The sequence below is a fragment of the Morone saxatilis genome, unplaced genomic scaffold (assembly GCF_004916995.1).
Source record: "Morone saxatilis isolate NCDOM2014 unplaced genomic scaffold, NCSU_SB_2.0 Contig16, whole genome shotgun sequence".
Classification (NCBI taxonomy): domain Eukaryota; kingdom Metazoa; phylum Chordata; class Actinopteri; family Moronidae; genus Morone; species Morone saxatilis.
Window position 1 is genome coordinate 19,204,863 of NW_023339718.1, and position 19,954 is coordinate 19,224,816.

General features: G+C 37.8%; 1 protein-coding gene across 3 annotated transcripts in view; it reads right to left on the reverse strand.

Annotated features, from left to right (window-relative positions):
- Window positions 1-3,392: 3,392 nt before the first annotated feature.
- Window positions 3,393-19,954, reverse strand: part of slc4a4a (solute carrier family 4 member 4a) — a 55,732-nt gene continuing 39,170 nt past the window's right edge. For 2 of the 3 annotated variants that reach the window (XM_035658062.1, XM_035658061.1), the window contains exons 16-27: window positions 18,139-18,209; window positions 17,475-17,660; window positions 17,235-17,348; window positions 16,874-17,035; window positions 15,958-16,136; window positions 14,817-14,889; window positions 13,909-13,977; window positions 13,516-13,689; window positions 12,088-12,249; window positions 10,485-10,578; window positions 9,456-9,535; window positions 3,393-6,204 (exon numbers count right to left, since the gene is read on the reverse strand). In XM_035658062.1, the coding sequence (XP_035513955.1) occupies window positions 9,492-9,535; window positions 10,485-10,578; window positions 12,088-12,249; window positions 13,516-13,689; window positions 13,909-13,977; window positions 14,817-14,889; window positions 15,958-16,136; window positions 16,874-17,035; window positions 17,235-17,348; window positions 17,475-17,660; window positions 18,139-18,209 (1,328 nt within the window). In that variant the 3' untranslated portion in view covers window positions 3,393-6,204; window positions 9,456-9,491. The remainder of the gene's footprint in view (window positions 6,205-9,455; window positions 9,536-10,484; window positions 10,579-12,087; window positions 12,250-13,515; window positions 13,690-13,908; window positions 13,978-14,816; window positions 14,890-15,957; window positions 16,137-16,873; window positions 17,036-17,234; window positions 17,349-17,474; window positions 17,661-18,138; window positions 18,210-19,954) is intronic. The other variant, XM_035658063.1, reaches the window with a different exon arrangement.

Below are 19,954 nucleotides of genomic sequence, written 5' to 3' on the forward strand. Positions count from 1 at the left end.
ATTTATAAGTAGCTGTTAACGTTATTTTGTTGGAAGTTATCTATTCCATGTCTCGAACAAGACTTGTGTGATGTTACACTAAAATAAATGAACTAAATGTTCAGTCTCCTTGCTGGTTGTTCCAACACATTCATCTTTTTCAGTTACACGTATCATAAAAAACTTTAGTTAGGGGCAGTGTTATCTACAGAGCTGTGGATTACTGTGTTTGCTAGTACAGACGTGTGGTTGTATAATATGCAATGTGGCCGTGCACTACACGGCAGCGACCACCTTTCACAAAGGATGTTAGATGCCCCCTGGTAAAATAGTGGTGAATACACAATGAGCTTGGTTGACATACCGTAAGTTCTAGGTTAAACGTGTTGGTGTTAACGCGAGTGAGTTGCAGCTTCCGTCAAAAATAGACCAGCCGCAATTCCCAGCAAGTCAACACTTAATTCCTCAGATCCACTATGTTTAAACTAATACATTACTATCCACTCAGGTTGCTAAAGAGAACCGTAAAGAACTAACAGTTCTAGGCACCAGTTGGAAATTATACCAAAGATGGGCCTAATTTCTGCTTTTAAAATTGCATTACATTTGTTGAAGAATCTCAAGTTTAGGACTTGGGTCTTGAGATTTATTTGTGACTTGCAAATCAACGACTAGTCCCACCTCTAAGCGCTAGTGAGGTGTTTGATGTTTGTTGGCTGAATCCTTTGACACCTCATAGTTGCCCTCCGTATGAATTGTTCAAAGGACAAATGCCTGCGACTGCTTGTCTCTCTTATGTCCTTTTGGCATTTGGCAAACCATGGCGCACACATGCTACACTTAGTTGCCGAGCAACACAATGGTTGTTGACGTTGCCATCTGGAGAGGGAATCAGGGAATTTGTTGTTGTACTCACCTGTCTGAATGTCATTCTGTGAGCTTTGTGCACCTGAGGTCCTCCACAGTCTTTTCTGAGTTCAGTTTCTCTGATTATTTATTATCAAAGCATTTATAGCAAGTATCACCAGTCCAATCAGCCTCTTTGGTTCTGGAATAATGGTCACAGACAACACACCTCATCAAAGGTAATGGTTCCTAAGCATGGTTGGAACATTTTAGCATTTAGTATGTTAGTCAGTCCCAGCATGCACCTAAAGGTCACGCAGCATCAAGGGTGTTTGATTTGGGTCACTTAGCATGCTCAAGATGTGGTTTATTGGATGCAACCCACGCTGAGGTTTAAAAATGCTAGACTTAACCCATTAACCCACTGTTCACTAAGTGTGACCACTTCCCCCACACCCCCTGACAGTGGGCCAATTAATGTATACATGTAGAGCTCACTGGGGCCCTGCTCTCCTAACACACCAGCTGCTGTTTTTGTTGCCTTCTTCTGTTTTATTTATTATGTTATATTTTATCTCGTTTCATCAGGACTTTTCATTCGAGGTTTGCTTTCGATCTGTAATAGATATAATAGCGACAAATGTGAAAAAGTACTACACACAAAAAATGTTAAGCGTAAAAGTGTAAATGGGATTTGATGCTTCCACCCGGGCAAAATGGCATCACAACAATAATTAGAATTTAAGCTTATTGTAAATATTTGTCACCCGCCTGCCTGTGTTGTGTTGGCCTGTGCTCTGACAGCAGGAAGGTTACATGATGTCAGTAAGTGAACACATCCTGCAGCACTGTGATTAATCACACTCTTCCTCCTGAGCAGAGATGCAACAGTTTAATGATACGGTTCATATCTACGGAGTTTATGTTTATCCTGTCTGTGGGAATGCTTTTCTTGTATTCTATTCTTTCCTTTTCTATCTATTATTCCATTCATGGTGTACATCTGTGGCAAAATGCAACATTCATTGGGAAACACCCATCTTTCAAATCCCACACCACCAGTTTGTAACCCAGACTTTCTGTTCCTCCAGAGCCACAGAGGACATCATACAACCGTTTTCATAATCTAAATAGACCTCCTCGTGACTAGTAAACTGACTTTGACATGTGAAATTGGTAAAAGAGTTCCCCTTTAACCATCATAACCCTCATTCTTACCCTGAAAACAAAGACCAAACCTTCAAACGGAGGACAAGGGAAAATGTCCTAGATCTCAAGATCCAAAAGTCAAACTGGTTCTCACAAAGATATAAGTACTAGAACACACACACACACACACACACACACACAGTATCTCTCTTCCATAGCACTTGTTAGTCCTCTAGTGGAAACAGAGAGAATTTGTATATGATTCTGTATTCAGATCATTCATTTTGGCATTAAATTGAGCTTTTCATTTGCTGTGTTCATCTGCTACTGAACTGGAATGCTTCTGATTAGACAAAGATAGATGAAATAATATGAACTAATCTACCATTGATTATTTCATTTGTTTTTTGTTAGTTTGGTATCATTTAAATTGAATTAGTATAGCAGTAGTGCTGGTATTCAAATCTTTGTTAATGTATTTTACAAACATCAGAACACATAGAAATTAGAAAAAAGGCAGTAAGTATATAGACTTTATTAGTTTATTAATCATTAATAGTTTTACATACATAATAACATAATAAAAGCTTTGATATTTCATCGAAAACAACCAAGGGAGGAAGAGCTTTAGTCTGCATTTGTATCATTTTTAAAGAAAGCCTGAAAGTGTTTTGACTTGTTTTGGCTGATTAAACCTCTACTCAGGACTCTGTACCCACTGACTGGTTGACAGCTGCTTGATTGTTTCAGTAGATGAAGACTTGAATTGACTACCCCTCAATGAGCAGAAAAATCACAAAGGTAACAAAGCCTTTTTGTAAACGTGCAAAAGGGAAAACGTCACACACTCATGCATGGAGCAATTTTGGAGTTTAAAAATATGTCCCAAAACTCACTGCAGTCAGATTGTGCGTTGGGCAATTTGAGGTGATTTGAAACCTGGATGAAGACCTGCCAACATCAGGAGCACCAACGTGCATTAGATGATTCATGTTTCTGTAGGTTGTAATACTGCTGGACAGACAGCAGAGGGAGCTACTGAATCAGTTATCACAGGGGACTATTTGTTTAGATTAGAAAAGTTTAAAACTCTGACAGGGAAGGTTTATGGGTTTAGGTAGTGTAATGTTGTAATATAGGTATCTTTCATGTGCAGGATGAGATATGGCGATAATGTGTTGACTGAAATTAAACTCTGTGTGTGCCCGTTTAGTATGTTCAATACAAAGCCTTGTTTTCTGAGGAATTTAAGCCCAGTACTGTACTATGTACAAATTGTTACATTATCTACAATATACTAATTCACATTCATCATGTGCTGTTTTTGAAGAGGCACAGGAACAGGAAATGATAAAAGACAACAGCAGATTGACATTTTTTGGGAGGGGGGTTTACACTCAGAAAAGAAGGACACCATCACTGTTCGATCATTCTGTTTATTTTCAATATACATTTCATTTGAAAAATATAAATTCTAAAATAAACCATTTCACCTGCTCTAAAAAATCACAAAACGTTAATCAAAAACAAACAGTCAGTATCAGTTTTCGGTACGCTAAAATTAACAGGTATTTCATTTCATGTTGTAGATTTTTGTCCCACATGCTTACACTGTACGACACACTTTAAATGAACAACTCCACAAATAATGTGTCTCAGACATTAAGTCACACTTGCTTCCACTCCCTGCTGTTGACAGCTACAAACACTGATGTGGAGTATAAATGACATTACTTCGGCAGATGATCTGAAACTGACAAAATCAAATTAAACACAACGATCAAGACGGTACAAAGTAACTTGGTGCATTTTGGTTCGAGCCGACATGCCTTCACTGTATGTACATGATTTTTAGAGAAGGGAAGGCGGCTCATTTATCACGCAGTTAAAATGTATTTCTATAGTGGTGATGAAGACAGAGAGGACTTCCATCTTAAAATTAAATCTGTGACCCACTACTCAAAAATTTAAGAAGTGTGCTTTAGTGTGCCCTTAGAGATAAAGTGGGGATACTGTAATGACAAACGGTGCTTAAGAAGCCATTCTGGCTCGTTGTACTGTCGGTAATACTGGCCAATGAAAGTCAAGTTGTCAGATATGAGAGGCTCAATTTTTTCTTTATATGACAGTGGACTCACTGGTCCCTCTGTAAGGAATGCTGTGAAGTAGAAATATGCAGTGAATATAAAGTTTGTACATCTTCTGCCTCATTTGAGCAGATTGATTCGTAAAAACAACAGTTTTAAGGATGAGATTGGATTTTTATAAGTCTACCTTAACATACCACTCGCATGCTCGCACAGGACTCGAGGCGCCCAGTGGTGACTTTGCAAAGCTGAGAAAGGTTCAACAACACAAGTGTCGACTTTGCAAGAACCAATTGCAGAAGTTTTACAACAGACCTTTTTTCACAGCAGCATTTTTTACATTAAATAGTAGTAGTAGTTTGTATCATTGGTAAGACCTGTGTTTACCCTGCTATTTCATGTCAAAATGGCTGCTGTGAAGAAATCTTTTATATTTAACATGCAGAAAAATACATGGAAATACACCGCTTGGAGAATTAACTCAATAGCGGCAATATAATGGCAATGTAAGAATATAACTGTCCAATTGGAAAAAGGCAAAAAGCTTTTAGGAGTCGGCCAGCCTCTTTGTGTCTGTATGTGTGAATATACTCATATTAGCTTTCACGTTTTTGCACAGAATACAGATGGTGGACCTAGTCACCTTATAAGTTCCAATTTAGTGGCTCTATGAAGAGACTGCGTAATGCCCTTTATAGACCGGAAGAATTACAAAAGCGACCAGTCCTGTACACTGAGGGTAGTAGCAGTAGTAGTAGTATACAGTATGGCATGTGAGTGTATTAAGATAGACTTAATCCAAATCTTTTAGTGTATAAAACATAAACAAAAAAAACGTGTGATCCCATTTTCACATCAGATAATTCCAACAGCAGCTGAGACAAAAAGAAATAAACCTGCTGTGGACTGAAGCTGTCCCACTGCATGGAGCTTATATGGATTTGATTCCATTCTCATTTGTCATACCGTTACCATATGAATTTCAATCTGGATTGATCTCTTATAAGCCACTTAGGTAGAGTAGTTTGTGCAGCACAAGCAATTATATGATATGCACTCCTAGTTAGAGTTTAAGTTTGGCTGAGGAAAATCGGATGATTATGTTTAGCTGAACTGTTTTCTACCCAGAAAGAAACAAAAATGAAAGACACAAGAAAAGGTTACCAACATACACACAACATGATCATTAAAAAAAGAGGGAAAGAAATGTAGGATTTAATTTAAACAAGTAAGAAAAGCTTTGAAGTGAACATGTGAAAGAAAGATTCAGAAAATTAGAAAGAGATAGTGAAGCAAACAAAACTGCATCAGAAAGTGATAATAAAAATATTTACCCCATCTGCACATAGAAATATGCACTTATTAACTGTTAATTAACTTAAAAGATCTATTTGCACACATTTCCTTCACATGCTATAATACAGTGAATCTCTTGAATCATTTCAACTCTACAAGAGGACAGAGAAAATATCAAAATCCCATGCTGCATCAAAAAATCAACATGTTGCATTTGTTCATGATAAGCAATTGATCTAAAATAAGAGGTAGAGCTATAAAAACATAGTTTTCCTGCTACAGGAAAATGTTATTAGAGTAATTCAATTTATATAAAAAAATCAGACAGATATTTATATATATTTATATAAAAAGAGCAGGGAGGGCGTACCATGCATGGTCAAAGAGAGCTGCAGCATTTACTGTTGATCAGCAATATGTGGGATGAGTTGCATAGAAGAGTAGTAAGGAGTTACATTTAAGTGTCAGAAAACAGAGACTGTTTCCTGTGGAGCTGTGAGAAGAATATCAAGACAAGATTGTGAGGAAAGAAATGGTTTTAAAATAGCTTCATTATAAGAAATGTACTGTCGTGTTAAGACTGCCTTTTTTTTCCCTTAGCGCGTCCCTTTTTTCTGTACCACCTTTTCACAACAAAGTTTTGAGACCGTGGAAAGGATTTCGTTTGAGTTAAAAAGAATAAAGGAAAGTCAAAGAGAGAGTTGTCTTGCAGGATTCGCCTGGTGGTGGTTCGGTGCTCTACAGAGACGTTTCAGATCCTCTGCTCTTCCAGTAGAACGTATTATCATCGTCTGGGTCCATTTCTATTCTAATCTGAGGCACAGACTTCAGCGGACTCATCTCAGGGCTGCAACACAAAAACATCTATTGTTAGGACATATACTTAGATGCAGTGTGATCTTTAACTAAAGGAATAGTTTAATGTTTTTGGGAAATTCATATTTGCTTTCTTGAGTCCAACAGGGAGTGAAACACCAGCAGTCAGTCAGGCTTGAGACATCACAGTTTACAGTTTCTGGTTCAACTTTACACTACCATGCACAGAGGGTTATTCTGCCAATTGTTATATTTTATGATCATTTATTTGATGTGATTCTCTCTAAACTTAATTTTTTTATGACATTTCCGATGTGCTAACTTTATATTTTAAATTAAGTGCTTTAGAGCTCAACCAATATATTGCTGCACCGATATCGAGTTTGGATCTTGCAATGCAGGTTTTTTTTTTTTACTTTTTAGACTCTCCACCCTCCTGCAAGAAAGTCTGCAGTGATAGCCATGTTGGCAGATATCAGCAATTACTTTAGTGATAGAAACGATTGAAAACTACAAAAATGAGACCAAGATATACCGTAAATAAGCCAGAATTGTTCATTAAATAAACTTAAATGTTTTATTAGACACTTATCTATATCTGGTGTCATCATACAAACTTTATGCTGTCATTCCCTTTACGGAAGCCGAACATTTTTCAGTTTGAGTAGTGATACAAAAGTGGTCTTTTCTAAATTAATAATTAATGTAAAACCATTTTTTACAATTTCAGAATTTTGGCAGTATCTTTTTTACTGTTGTGCATGGAAGTGTCCAATTGGAAGTGTCAATTGGACTTCAAATGCCTCCTTAATTAATATTGGATGATATAGTGCTTTGCCCCTGTGCTTAAAGATGAATGAATATCAGAGAGGAGAATCAGCTCAGAGCAGATTGAAGTTGAAGATCTATAAACATTTATTTACCAGTGGTGCTAGTATTAAGGAATTTAGTTTAATTGATTAAGTTGAACCTTTGGGGTCAGATCATAAATTTAAAATGTAGCTTGATACAGGCGGTTGTAATATCTGACTTTGTGTAACGCTCTGCGGTGTGTAAAATTATGTGTTTATGAATGCATTATTGAGATAAATCATTAGTGCATGTCTTACAATACTGTGTTTTGGTCTCCCACAGCACTGCAAAAATACAACCAGTGATTGTGGTTTGACGGTTTCTGAGGTCATCTGAGCTCAAAGCAATTTGGCTTCAGTCTTAGTGGGGACAGGATTAGTTTTAGAGGGGTGGGGGCAGCATAATGTCATCACAACTAGAGCATAACTGTGGTTTATGCCCTGTCTGACGTCACTGACTCAAATGGACACATGTCCGGACCAATGTAAGGCCCACATTCTTTAAAGTAACATGAGATCAAACTATTCTCATTTCACAGCACGTTGTTTTATTGGCATTTCCAGTCAGGAGAGGAGATTAAAGCTTCATCAGCATAGAGCTAATTAAAGCTACTTGTCAATGTTTGACACAAAGAAAAGAAAATAGTAAAAAGGGAAAAAAACTGTGGTGGAAAGTAACACAGTACATTGTACTGTAGCTAAGTACAGTGTTGATGTACTTGTACTTGAGTATTTCCATTTCAAACTACTGTGTACTTCTAATCCGCTTCATTTCAGAGGGAAATAATGTTTTTTTTACTCCACTGCATGTATCTTGAACTTTAACTTTAGTTCCTTTGATTTGATCAAAAACCTATATTGAGTTTTTGAAATATGTCTTCATATCTGACCACTTCTTTTTCAACTCCGCTGCGGTGCGGTTCTCCGACCCTACCGAGTTTACTGCCTGTGCCACGCAAAATAAATGTATTTTTTTTGCCTATACCTCCGTCAGCAGCACCTCCAATTCACACACTTCTGGCTTTGCATTTTCCTAAAGACACGCACTATCCTAGTTCTATTGTATACTAATTAGCATATTCAAATCGGTGTATTTGAGGGAGGGGCAGGGTGGAGCGTCTGTGCTCGTGCATGTGCACTCAATTCTCACGTTGGGGATCTGCGATTGGACAAACCGCCAGGTAGCGTGGGAGTTCTGCGTACGGCACGTTTTGCATTACATTCTGATTTTTTTGTGCGTACGGAACTTTCACTCTTTCAGTGTACGCCACATTCTAGTAGGAAATCCATGCAAGTCTTAGTACATGAGGCCCCTGGATACTTCTTTCACCACAGTCAGTAGAAAATGTTTGTAGTTAGTCTCCATCCATGTGAATAAAAGCCAACCCGTCAGTCTGATCTCTAGGGCTGGAGACCAATTAGAAAAAGAAATCTTGTAAGTTGTTTGTTGGTATCACAGATATACTGTAATCACAGCTGCTTTTCACACATTGTCGCAAACAATAATCCTCTTCCATCAGCACTGTTCCAACAATCCTAGAGCAGATGGGGTAATACAAGAACAAAATGTGAGCCTGTGCATACGACCCGAGGATCCTGGTCATCGAAAGAGGATGTGGGCATGATGAAGAAACATAATCTCTTCTTGAGCATCATAATCATTGCTCTAAATATTTGCCCGAAACAGAAGGCTTGTTCTGCCTCTTTGAAACTGATTGTCTCCTCTAAAGCTCATATCAGTGAAGCACAGAGTGTATTTATCACTGTTACACAGGTGCACTCAGAAAGAAACATTGTGGAACATTTCAACCATTATCTAAATTCCTGTAATTTAAGTTGTTTACATTTGTGAATTAAGTTTTTTATTTAGCAGGTAATATACTTATAGTCTGTGTCTGCATCTGTATCATCTGGTATATAGGCAAGACTACATATATGTCATATAATTTATAAACAACGCCTAGACAATTCTTGGTCGTCATCCCCCCTCTTACTCAGCTTTCAACAAAACAAAATAAAAAGTCAAAAAAATAAAATAAAATGCCCCAAAATACCATAAAAAAAAGTTGCTGTGGACCCAAAAATCTTATTGATAAAGCTTAAAAATGTTAATGTTGTGTTACAACTTGTGTATTGCTGGTTTAACCATTGGTAAGTTAATTAGCCTGGGTGACCTTTAAAGTTCAGACTAGCATTATATGTTAGCTAGTTATCTCGAGCTTCTGACCTTTTGTGATCCTTGATGCCTCAGTTGTGGATGAATTCAAAAAGCAAAACAGTAATACAGCAGTAATATTTAGTTCTGTTTCCCCTTAACCATTTAATTTGGACTGTTAGGCAAATGCATTTGCAAAAGTCTGTGACTGTCAGGTTCTGAACTGCATACGACACGCGTCCCCTTCACTCTCTCACGCACACACTCACATCTCACCTGGACAAGTAGTTGGCCTGGTAATAGCGAAGCTTCTCAGCACGACGTGTGTCGCTCAAGGAATGATGGGGACTTATCTCCTGTGGAAGAAAAAAAACAGCCATGAGTATGCATGTAGCCTAGAGAAACCGTGTCAACCAGCAAGATGAAATTAGCTGCTAGGGTTTGGATTGGCTGACAATCTGCACACTCATGTACAGTATCCATTATCTATTTAAAGATAATATGTTTAGTTTTTAATAATACCGCTGAAATGTTAGTACAAAATTGGATGATGAGTAAGAAGTGATACAACTAAACTGAAAAACTAGATAGCATAATTGTATACAACAAAAAGGCACACAGCATCCCATGCTAGGCATAAACAGAAAAAATGTTTTTGTCATTATTTGCTGTTGTAGTTCACTATATTCCAATAAGGCAATATTTTACTCAAACATATTGTTAGTACTTAATAATAATACAATACCAGTGAGGAATTTGTTAAAATATTAACTTTTACTTAACCTACACAATTACAAATTAAGGCAAAAACTTAGTTAACACGCCTATACTGTATCTAACTTTTACAAAAAGTTGAAGTGTATCTGGGTTTTAAACAAGCAGCGTCTACAAAAAGGTCTAAAATCAACAAAATCCCTTGAAAAAAGAAATCAATTAATATTTTAAACAGGTAAGCTGAAATTGTAAACTGAATAGCGAAAAAGGGTTAGGTCAAGGCAGCAGGAATGCAGCAGAAAGGAAAAGACAAATAAAATCAGTATTACTGGAACACATCATAGTCCAAGACAAAAGTACAAAGAGGAGAAAGTGAGTTAATTTCATGCATGTTTTAAAACACAAGAAAAGAGGCAATGGAGGAAAATGTTTAAATCATGCAGTGAGCGAAAGAAACGGACAAAACAACATCAAACTTTTAGCAATGGAATAAGTCCTCAGAGACACAAGCGGAGCATGAGAATCGGGCAAGAGGAAGAAGTAGTAGAAGTAGTTTTCCTCCAGTGCAGCGGGTAGTTTGGGTCTACTCACTGTCAGAGGCCTTATCACCTAAGAAGGGCTCCTGCTCCATCATGTCCATGGGGATTTTAATGCTGGGAACATTCTCATTGTAAGGATAATCAGACTGTTGGAGAGAGGAAATACACATCCTGAGACGGGACCTCTGGGGGTGTCGGTGAGTTAGCATCAGCACACACACACGCACATGCATTAATAAACCTGTGATGACACTGGTCAACATTCCTTAACCCTTTGCTTTTAAAATCCACTGAAAAATACAAACAGTTGATTGCAAAAACAGGTAGTTTGTGATGCATCTTGAATTTCTGGGTCCATTTTATAATTTCCTGGTTCCAAAAGGTAAAAGAGACAATGTAATATAGCATTGAGAGCTTTATGTGGCAGCTAGAATCAAGCTGGAAAATCAGATATTGGATAAACCTTTCTGCCTGTCTGTAAGAACCAAAGGGGAAGAGCTTCTTAAATGAGCGACCACACTTAAATTTAATAACAGTTTAACCCCATTGATGTCAAGCTTCAGTGGGGGTCGCCTTGGGAGAGAAGTCATTTCAACTAGACTGTACAAAATATACAACTCGCCGTTTTACGTCATAACAGGACAAATATGTCACTAGGCTGTCAATGATCTTGGTTTTGAAATTTAAAACCAGAAAACTCTTTCCAAGGTTTTCTACATTTTCTGCTAAATTATCCATCAAAATGGGCCAGGCAACCGATATGATTTCATTTATAAGTAATTCAACTCTTTTAAATAGTTGTGTTGGTTTCAAGAGTTGGCGAGTCACATCATCATCTAAAGAACTTCTAATCTGGTCTGTCTGGACCCGATCTGAAACAAATCCATTAAAGAAACATCCCCGAACATTATGTGAGTGGCAGTTTGGATCTGCTCGAATATTAGACACATAATGTGGACACTGCCCAACTTGGGTTCCTGGTCGAGTGTCTGTAGAAACTGAGTGGCCCCATGAAGACCTTTGCTTCAAGCTTTCAGGCTCAATTACTTAAAAACAAGTTCTACCACTAAACCTCAAGAGGGAGGACAAGCTCACTTTGGAAGTCTGGTTTGAATTGTGTATAATTATCCTGAACCTAAAATGCAGAAGTATAAACACACACGTACAACAGTCTTGTGCAAATAAAGTGAAAGAAGCTTAAGTCTTGTTTGCTTTTACTGAAAATCAGTCAGATTTGAAAGTGATTTCCAGTGGACCACAAACCAGAATCCTCAAGATCGTTTCTATCGAGGTCTAAATAATCACTGAAAATGAAACAATGGCACTTGCATCTATAATATCTCTGCAAGATTTCTGGATTCTTATTAATTCACTCAAACATGAAACTACTTTACACTAGCTGAAAATTAGGGAAAAACAACTCCACAAGCAATTGCATGAAGGAAGCTGACATCTGTAGATAAACGCTCAAATGGTACATGCTGCTGCAATTGAAGACAACTGTGAGTTGAGGGTGGGGCTGGAGGTAGTTGGTGAGGTTGACAGACTTGGGAATGGGCTGTCATATAAAACAAATTATAAGAAAGTGGAGGAAAAATAAGACATTTACTTGTTGCATTCAAGTGGGGCTGAAACTGTAAACTCAAAAGTCTTACGTCTTCAGCGTCGCTGTCTATGCTGCCGCGTTTTCCCTTTTTCTTTTTCTCGTCTTCTTTCTTCTTCTTGTCCTTCTCTGGGATGACATCATCCAGGAAGCTGAGGTCATGCTGGGAGAACATGTAGTCCATCGCTTTTCTGACGGCTACCAGAGCGAGGATCTAAAAGCAGAACAACAACAGGATAAGAGTTGACTGGGAGGCAATTCATTTGCTGAATTATCAAATAATCTCACATTTTTAAAATTGTATCTATTTTAGTTAGTTAATTTGAAGTCAGCTTCTATTTTGTGTTGATTGTTGATTTGTGTTGATTCGGGCGACCCCTGTGGACAAAAGTGGTAGTGTTTCCCTTGCCTCGTCTGATTTCGAGGGGAACCTGACTAAGTCCGACTTGGTGGCAGGCATTAAGAATAATGATAAACTATAAAGAAATAGCAACTGATGGTCTTATTTGTTTATGTGGGTCACATACAGGCATCAGCATTCAAATGCAGCATTCTATTTTATAACCAGTTAAATACGTTTAAATAACACAAATTACAACTGGCTTACATCTTATATATAATACATTAAATGTGATAAATAATAATAATGTTTATACACTGGGTTATGTCAGGGTTAGGGTGAGCAATGTCAATTAAAGTTTGAGACAGTCACTTCCTGCCCAACAACAATAACTACAATACAAAGTAAAGATACAAGTACAATATTGTCATAATAAAGTCTTGAGTGTTGCATTTGTGCCCCTGAACCATAACTATGTGAAACATCATGACAATTATCCCTGGATTATAACTCATATAAACAATCCTCTAAGTACAAATGATAAGCTTAATTTACCTGTCAGAGTGATGCAGTGTCTGATCATGTCAAGCTGGCTGTATAGCGCATTGAGCTGTTTTATAATGCTGCTTACACATGCATGCACATGCATTTTTCACTCATCCTTTAAAATGACAAGTTGATTCTTGTTTCAGTGGACTGACAGAAAACTGAGTATAATTTGGAAAACAGATAGACTGGTGACAAATGTTATATTCTGCTCACATATGATGAAGTTATTATTATTTTGGTTGCTGGCCACAATAAGTATAAAATCTTAAAATAAAATATAATTATTATACATTATTGTTATTATTATTGTATACAATATATACTTGACTGTTTGAGTTCAACCTATGAAATATTGACAGAGAACTGGAATTTTTCTTTAGTTTTCAGGTGAAGTCTGGATACGCCACACTAAGGTCATGACTCACATGAGGACAACTGAACCGACATGAATCTAAATAACAACAGAGCAAATGCCTGCTGATGAAGGCCACTACATGCAGCTGAAAGTTCTTAGAACATTTCCAGTAAGTGCAAGACTCAGGTAAAAAATACACGTCTTATTGGGTAACTCTTAATATAAATCTCTCTTACCATGACGGGGAATATAATAGCAGCCACAGTGGACTTGAGTATCCAGAGCATAGCCAAGCAAAGGATCTGGATGAAGGTAAAGAGGTGGACCTTCCTGAGGGGAACATGCCGCAGGTAAACCAGGTCTGGCTGATGCTTCGCTGGCATCAAAAGCAGCTTGAGACGATCCATAAACTACAGACAGGAAGAAGTACAAATACAGATGACAGGATATACATGCATGCATGACTATATCAGGGTAACAATATCTCACTGGCTTGCACAAGTTCTTGGATACTCAGATGTTAGAGGATAAGAGTTTATTAGTTTTTATTTTTTCAGATTAGTTTACTTGCTCTACACTCCACATTACTAATGCTATTATATAAAGAAAGAAAGAAATGTAATATTTACCTGCACTCCATTGAGAGAGGCGACTCCCATGTATAGGAAGACTCCATACAGCACAGGCATGGGGATAAACTATGTAGAACAGAGAACAAAGAATTAACATAGTGTAAACTGTAACACTTTTTTAAAACACATCTTCAGAGAAAATCTACTGAGAAACTGCTTTGTACTGTCTAAAATGTGTAGCTTTCACTAAACACTATTTAAGGTTAATCTGGGGAAAAAAACACCAATTTCCAGGTCAGTGTTTAAGTAAAAGCTGCTTCAAGAATATTTATTATACCAAATAAAATGCACAATTGTAATTTTAATATAACCACATAACCTAACCTGGACTGCAGCGTTTGTCAAAAACTATTCTGTTTTTCCTTTTTGGCAGTTTCTTCACAATGTCAAACACAACCACTCAGCTTTTTATTTTAAAATGTATAAATATAACGGGTCTCTCAGTAGCTGGAGATGAAGGTTAATGAGTTTTTATTTTAAACTGTCACAGTAGGAGTTAATCTCACTGACCTCTGACCTTGTAAGTATAGAGGTTTGTGGACTTAATGATCCAAAATAACAGCTTATTATCTCTCTTTTCCAGATAGTCAAAGATAATCTAAAAAATAAATCTAGTAAGACGAGGTTAATTACCTTATTTATACACATTCATCATCAGCTCTGTTAAGTGTTTTTGTCCCTCGGTGTGAAGATGTAGCTGACAATCTGAGAAGTGTTTTTGTGGTTCATAGAATATAATTTTAAAACAACCTGACAGTTTGCAGCTAGCATGATATCTAAATCACTTTCTTTGATTCAATCTATAACTTAGCAAGCACAGCTCACTCTCGATCTTTTCAGCTTTTCAGGATGACTAGGTGATTAATAAACAGACACAAATCAGAAGACAGTCTCTGTTTAATTACCTTTAAAATAGGAGACATAAATACAGACAGTCCTGTCAGGATGAACACAAACACACCAGTGAGTCTCTGCTCTCTGCAAAAAAAGGAAAAGGACAAATACAGTTATCACAAGAACAAAACTTCAATGTCTGTTTGGTATAATTTCATGATTTGGACATTTTTCCCTCTTTTACATACAATAACAAAGTCCCAGAAAAGCCTGAATAATGGTGATTAATTGAGGATCATTTCCCCGATCTCTTTCAGTTTAGCCAAAGAAAAGACAATCCAAATATTTGTAGGAAGTTTGAAGTTGGTGTAGATGCTTCAGTGTCTTGCAAGACAAGAGTTTGTTGGTTCAGCTTACAGCTGACATATCAGAAGCCTCCGGAGGGCGTCACACAACAGACATGAAAACAAACCAAAAAAATCTCTTGCATCTTAATTGGAGTACATAGAGTCACTAATGGGCAGCAGAGTGAACGACTCAAATGGATACAACAAGATTATTTGTTAGTTTTCTTCTCTAAAATACAGTTAATACAAGAGATTAATGTAGTATTTATTTAATTTCATAGAGGTGATGTAAACCCATCCACTTCCCTCAAACAGTATTTGTTTAACAGTAATCTGTGTAAATCTGTGTTTTTTATGTTTGACTTAACTCATTAGCTAAATCAACTTATTACACTTATTACAGTTCAGTAAATGAACTCCAACAAGAGAGTTATTTTGTGTTTTGGTTAGCAGGACATCTCAAACTTTTAGAGAAATGTTGTGGAAAGTCAAATATTTCATATTTGGCTTTCCTTTTACTAATACTTTCTATTAGCATTGGTTGTAAAATTAAATTGTTATAAGTGAACTTCGATGCCAGCTGCAGACAACTTCTGCAGGAGATTGTGTGACTTTTGCTGCCATCTCACCTATAGATGGTGCTACAGCAACAGTGTATTTAATTTACTATGAATCAGTTTTGATGAATCTCTGACTCTTTCAACTCTTACATTTTATCCCTGTATGGTGCTCTAATATTCCCGGATAGGCTTTTGGTATTCTCTAAAACATTAGAGCTGCCATCAGCATGATTTTTGGTCATTTTGTGTATTTTTATGTGGATCCAAATGCTCAGTTTATTGTACGCACTCTCCACCAGTCTTACCTCACACCCAGAAACTTTGGCTGTTCTCCAGGAGCCGAAGTTTCAGTTTCCATCTTCAGACTGTCGATGTGAGCAATAGAGATCACGGTGGCAGCCACGTACCACGGCAGACCCATGAAGGAGCAAAGCACCAGCAGAACAGCCACCCAGAATAGATCCAGATGGTAACCTGCCCCTTTCTGGTACAGACAACAAACATGGAAGGTCAAAGGTTGTGCATGTGCGTGCTCAGGCATAGTCAGTATGCACGGCTGCAGACACAGGCAAACCGTAAACCCGGCAAACATACAAATCTATATATACAAATGTATTCTTTGAAATGATTTTCCAGTTATCTTAGGAACCAGTCACACTGCTGAAATCAAAGAAATCATTGCTCAACTTCAGCAGTGACTCTCTGAACATCTCAAGTAGTTGCTTTTTGAACTGTACTGTGTTCAGTCACTACCATGAAACATCTCTCACCCTCATGAGAAGAATGACAACAATATTTAACTACAGTGTGAAGGTAGCCAGTGTCCTGTACAGACTGCAGTTTGTTGTGGGAAATGGATGAAAATCCTCACATCAAGTAAGACAACCTTTTTTTCAGTTGTTGAATTTCTAATTTTAACTCATTTCACAATGTGAAAAATGCAGACTCAAACATTTCACAGCTATTTATTGTGCAAGCTATGCTCAAAAGCCAGCACTAAATGTAAATCTGAAATCAGCCAATTGCCAATAATGGCAATCCTCCCATCTGTAGTACAACAACTCAAGAGAAGTGACTCCCAAACCTCTACCGCCTCACTCACATACAGTACATCAACCCTGTGAACCTTGTAAGTATTACAACAGCAGTGACAGTTAGCGATTCAAAGACTTTAATCTCCCTGTTCACAAATGACCACCTGGCTTTGAGTTTTCTATTCACCTTCAGCTTGTGCTCCTTCCTGTTGACGATGACAGCAGTAATCTGTTGGTCCATGAAGACCAGTATGGTGACCAGCAGGGCAGGAAGAGCCGATGCCAGGTAAACCCACCAGGGGTTTCCTCCGAACGGGGGCACAAACCAGCCCCGGTTAGGACTTGTTGGCTATGATATAAAAACAGAAGGGTTTACTTTAATGTTTCTGTTAACTCACTTTAATCACTTTACATTTCTGATGATCATTTTCTAAACCAAATGCTGATTGACATTACATTAATTTGGCACATGTTTTTGTCCAAAGGGACTTAAAAGTCCAGCGTGTCACAAATTGGGAGTAGCACTTACGGAGCACGGGGGTACCCACCTTGAATTCAGTTGGCACAATGAGTTTGGGAGTATCGACTCCTACGAGCATATCAACTCCACAGAAGATGAGGATGGCCAGGATGATGGCAAAGTCACTGATGAGTTTCCTCACCTGAGTAAAAGTTAACACAAACATTTCTCTGTAACCTGCTGTTCAAACATTTAGACACCCAGTTTGATTCCTTAAACAGATGACCCATGGAATTAAATTAGCTTAGTGTGGCTGACAGTGACTCACAGTGGTGGGGAAGAACGGGCTGGTCTTGAACTTCTTCAGACACATGGAGCAGGTGTAAGTTCCAAAGAACAGGATGAAGGACATGAGGGTGATGTCTGGGACAAACTCGCAGGCCTTCCCCACCAGCTCTCCTTTGTACTTCAAGCACTCCGTCTTTGTGAGGGATGACCATGTGGTGTTCATTGACTGCACAGAGGGCATAAAGAACATCCTGATTAAATAAAAAAATCAGTAATCCGTGCTAATGAGCAGTAAGTAGGATCCAATAGAGGGCTTTCAGGTAAAGTACTGTAATGTTACAGCTTTTGTTCTGAAAGCTGACTGATAACTGAGTGTGTGAGAAAAGAGAGATAAAGACAAGCCGACTTGCAGTGTCACAGTAACCTCTAATTAGAAACAATGTGCTTATCAGACTGTTCTATTTCCCTTGTAACATTGTTGAACTGACAAACACAACACAACTGTCCGTTTCAATTTTCTCCTATCTAGCCACTTGTGGCTGGTATGCGATTTGTCTTTTCAAGATTGTCAGACCAAAGTCCTTCAGTTTGAACACTGCTTGAAGTAAGTAGACAGCAAACAGTGGCATAGATGACGTATAAACTGTCAAACCAAAACAGTTTTACATTCAAGGCAAATACCAAGAGAAAAGTATTGATCTTACCAGATCAGTGTTGTTCCAGAACCAGAATTGAGTATCCTCTGAAGGATCAGTGATGATGTTTGTACTGTTTTCTGCAAAACACAACAAAACTTCCTCTCAGCACAAGTTTTTTTTAATGCTGCAGTTTTTAATTTGTTTTGCATAACAACGAACACATTGACTATGTCTAAAATCATGTTATAATAGCCCCATACAACTATAATGCTATTTATACACAACAAAAACAAACTCTTGATTGGATGGGGGGAGATAATGAGTTCATTCTTTGTACAATAGCCATTTCATGACTCAGCCTGTGAAGCTCAGCTCTATGGTGACACACTTGGCTCAACTTTCATTCCTCTAAGTTGTGCAGCACCGTTTTTACTTTATTACCGAGTTAAATGCAGATGTGTCAAATGTAGCATGCGTGTTCACTTTGCATATATCCAGCATGTCCAAACATAAGTGTGTCAGAGATATTTTTCTGATGGATATCCTGTTGGTTTACAAAATCCTACCTCGTTGCATTGTGTCCACAACACTGTAGCTACACGTTGAACAATCAAAACTACCTGAATGTGGCAAACTGAGATATCTCCTAAATTTTTTTGGCCTTTTATTGCCTTTATTGATAGTGACAGCTGAAGAAAGACAGGAAAGGTGGGTAGAGAGAGAGGGGATGATCCGGACCTGCCGGCCCCTTTGCTGCGTGTCCATACCCCTCTCTCTCTACCACTTCCTGTCTTTTCTTCGGCTGTCACTATCAATAAAGGCAATAAAGGGGCCAAACAAAATCTTAGGAGATATCTCAGTTTGGCCACATCAGGTACGGTTCTTTGATCTGTTCACACGTGTAGTACAGTGTTGTGGACACAATGCAACGGAGGTAGTGATTTTAAACCAACAGGATACTCCATCAGGACAAAATATCTCTGACACACTGTATCGTTTGGACATGGCTGGATATATGCAAGTGAAACGCATGCTACATTTGACACATCGCATTTACGTCGCGTAATAAATGAATTATATACGGTGTTCTGCACAAACTATAGAGGAATGAAAGTTGTAGCTCAAGTTGTGGTCTAACATTCTAGAGCTGAGCATTCACAGGTGATCATTGAATATTTGGTCGTTTGTACAAAGATTGAATCATTTATCTCACCCATCCAATCAAACGTATGTCTGTTTTTGTTGTGTATAATAGCATATAGTTGGTATGGTGGGTATTTCTTGAAATGTTATTTTATATCATGATTTTAATGATCAGCTCATTATGTGTGCGTATGTTATGCGCATAAGCAAATTAAAATCTTGCTATGTCAAAAAAAAACTGTGTGAACTGGACGAGGAAAGTTTGTTGGTGGTTTTGCAGAGTTTAGATGACAAGTACAAAACAATCCTATACAACTAAATCCTTCAAGTATGTGAAAGCTAATTCATGGTTCTGGAACATACCACTGAGTATAGGTAAGAGATATCTAGGAGATAATTTTCTATTTCTACTTTGGTAGATATATGCGCGATACTGTGAATGTGAAGAAGCTGTTATTGTTGTGAGTTTTCTAGTTATGTTACATAACATCGATACTGTGATGCCCAACCTGTTTTGCAGATGCTACTTACTTCAGCAGCGTGTTCAAACTGAAGGACTTGGTCTGACATCTTGCCATAATCTGCGATACCGCACATCCAGATGGGTGATTACTTTTGGATAGGAGTATTTTATTAAGTGAAACGGACAGTTTGTAAGTGGTGTTTTCAGTTGTCAAGCAATGGATTATCAAGGGATAATGGATTGAACAGTCTGAATAAATCACGATGTAGAACTTAG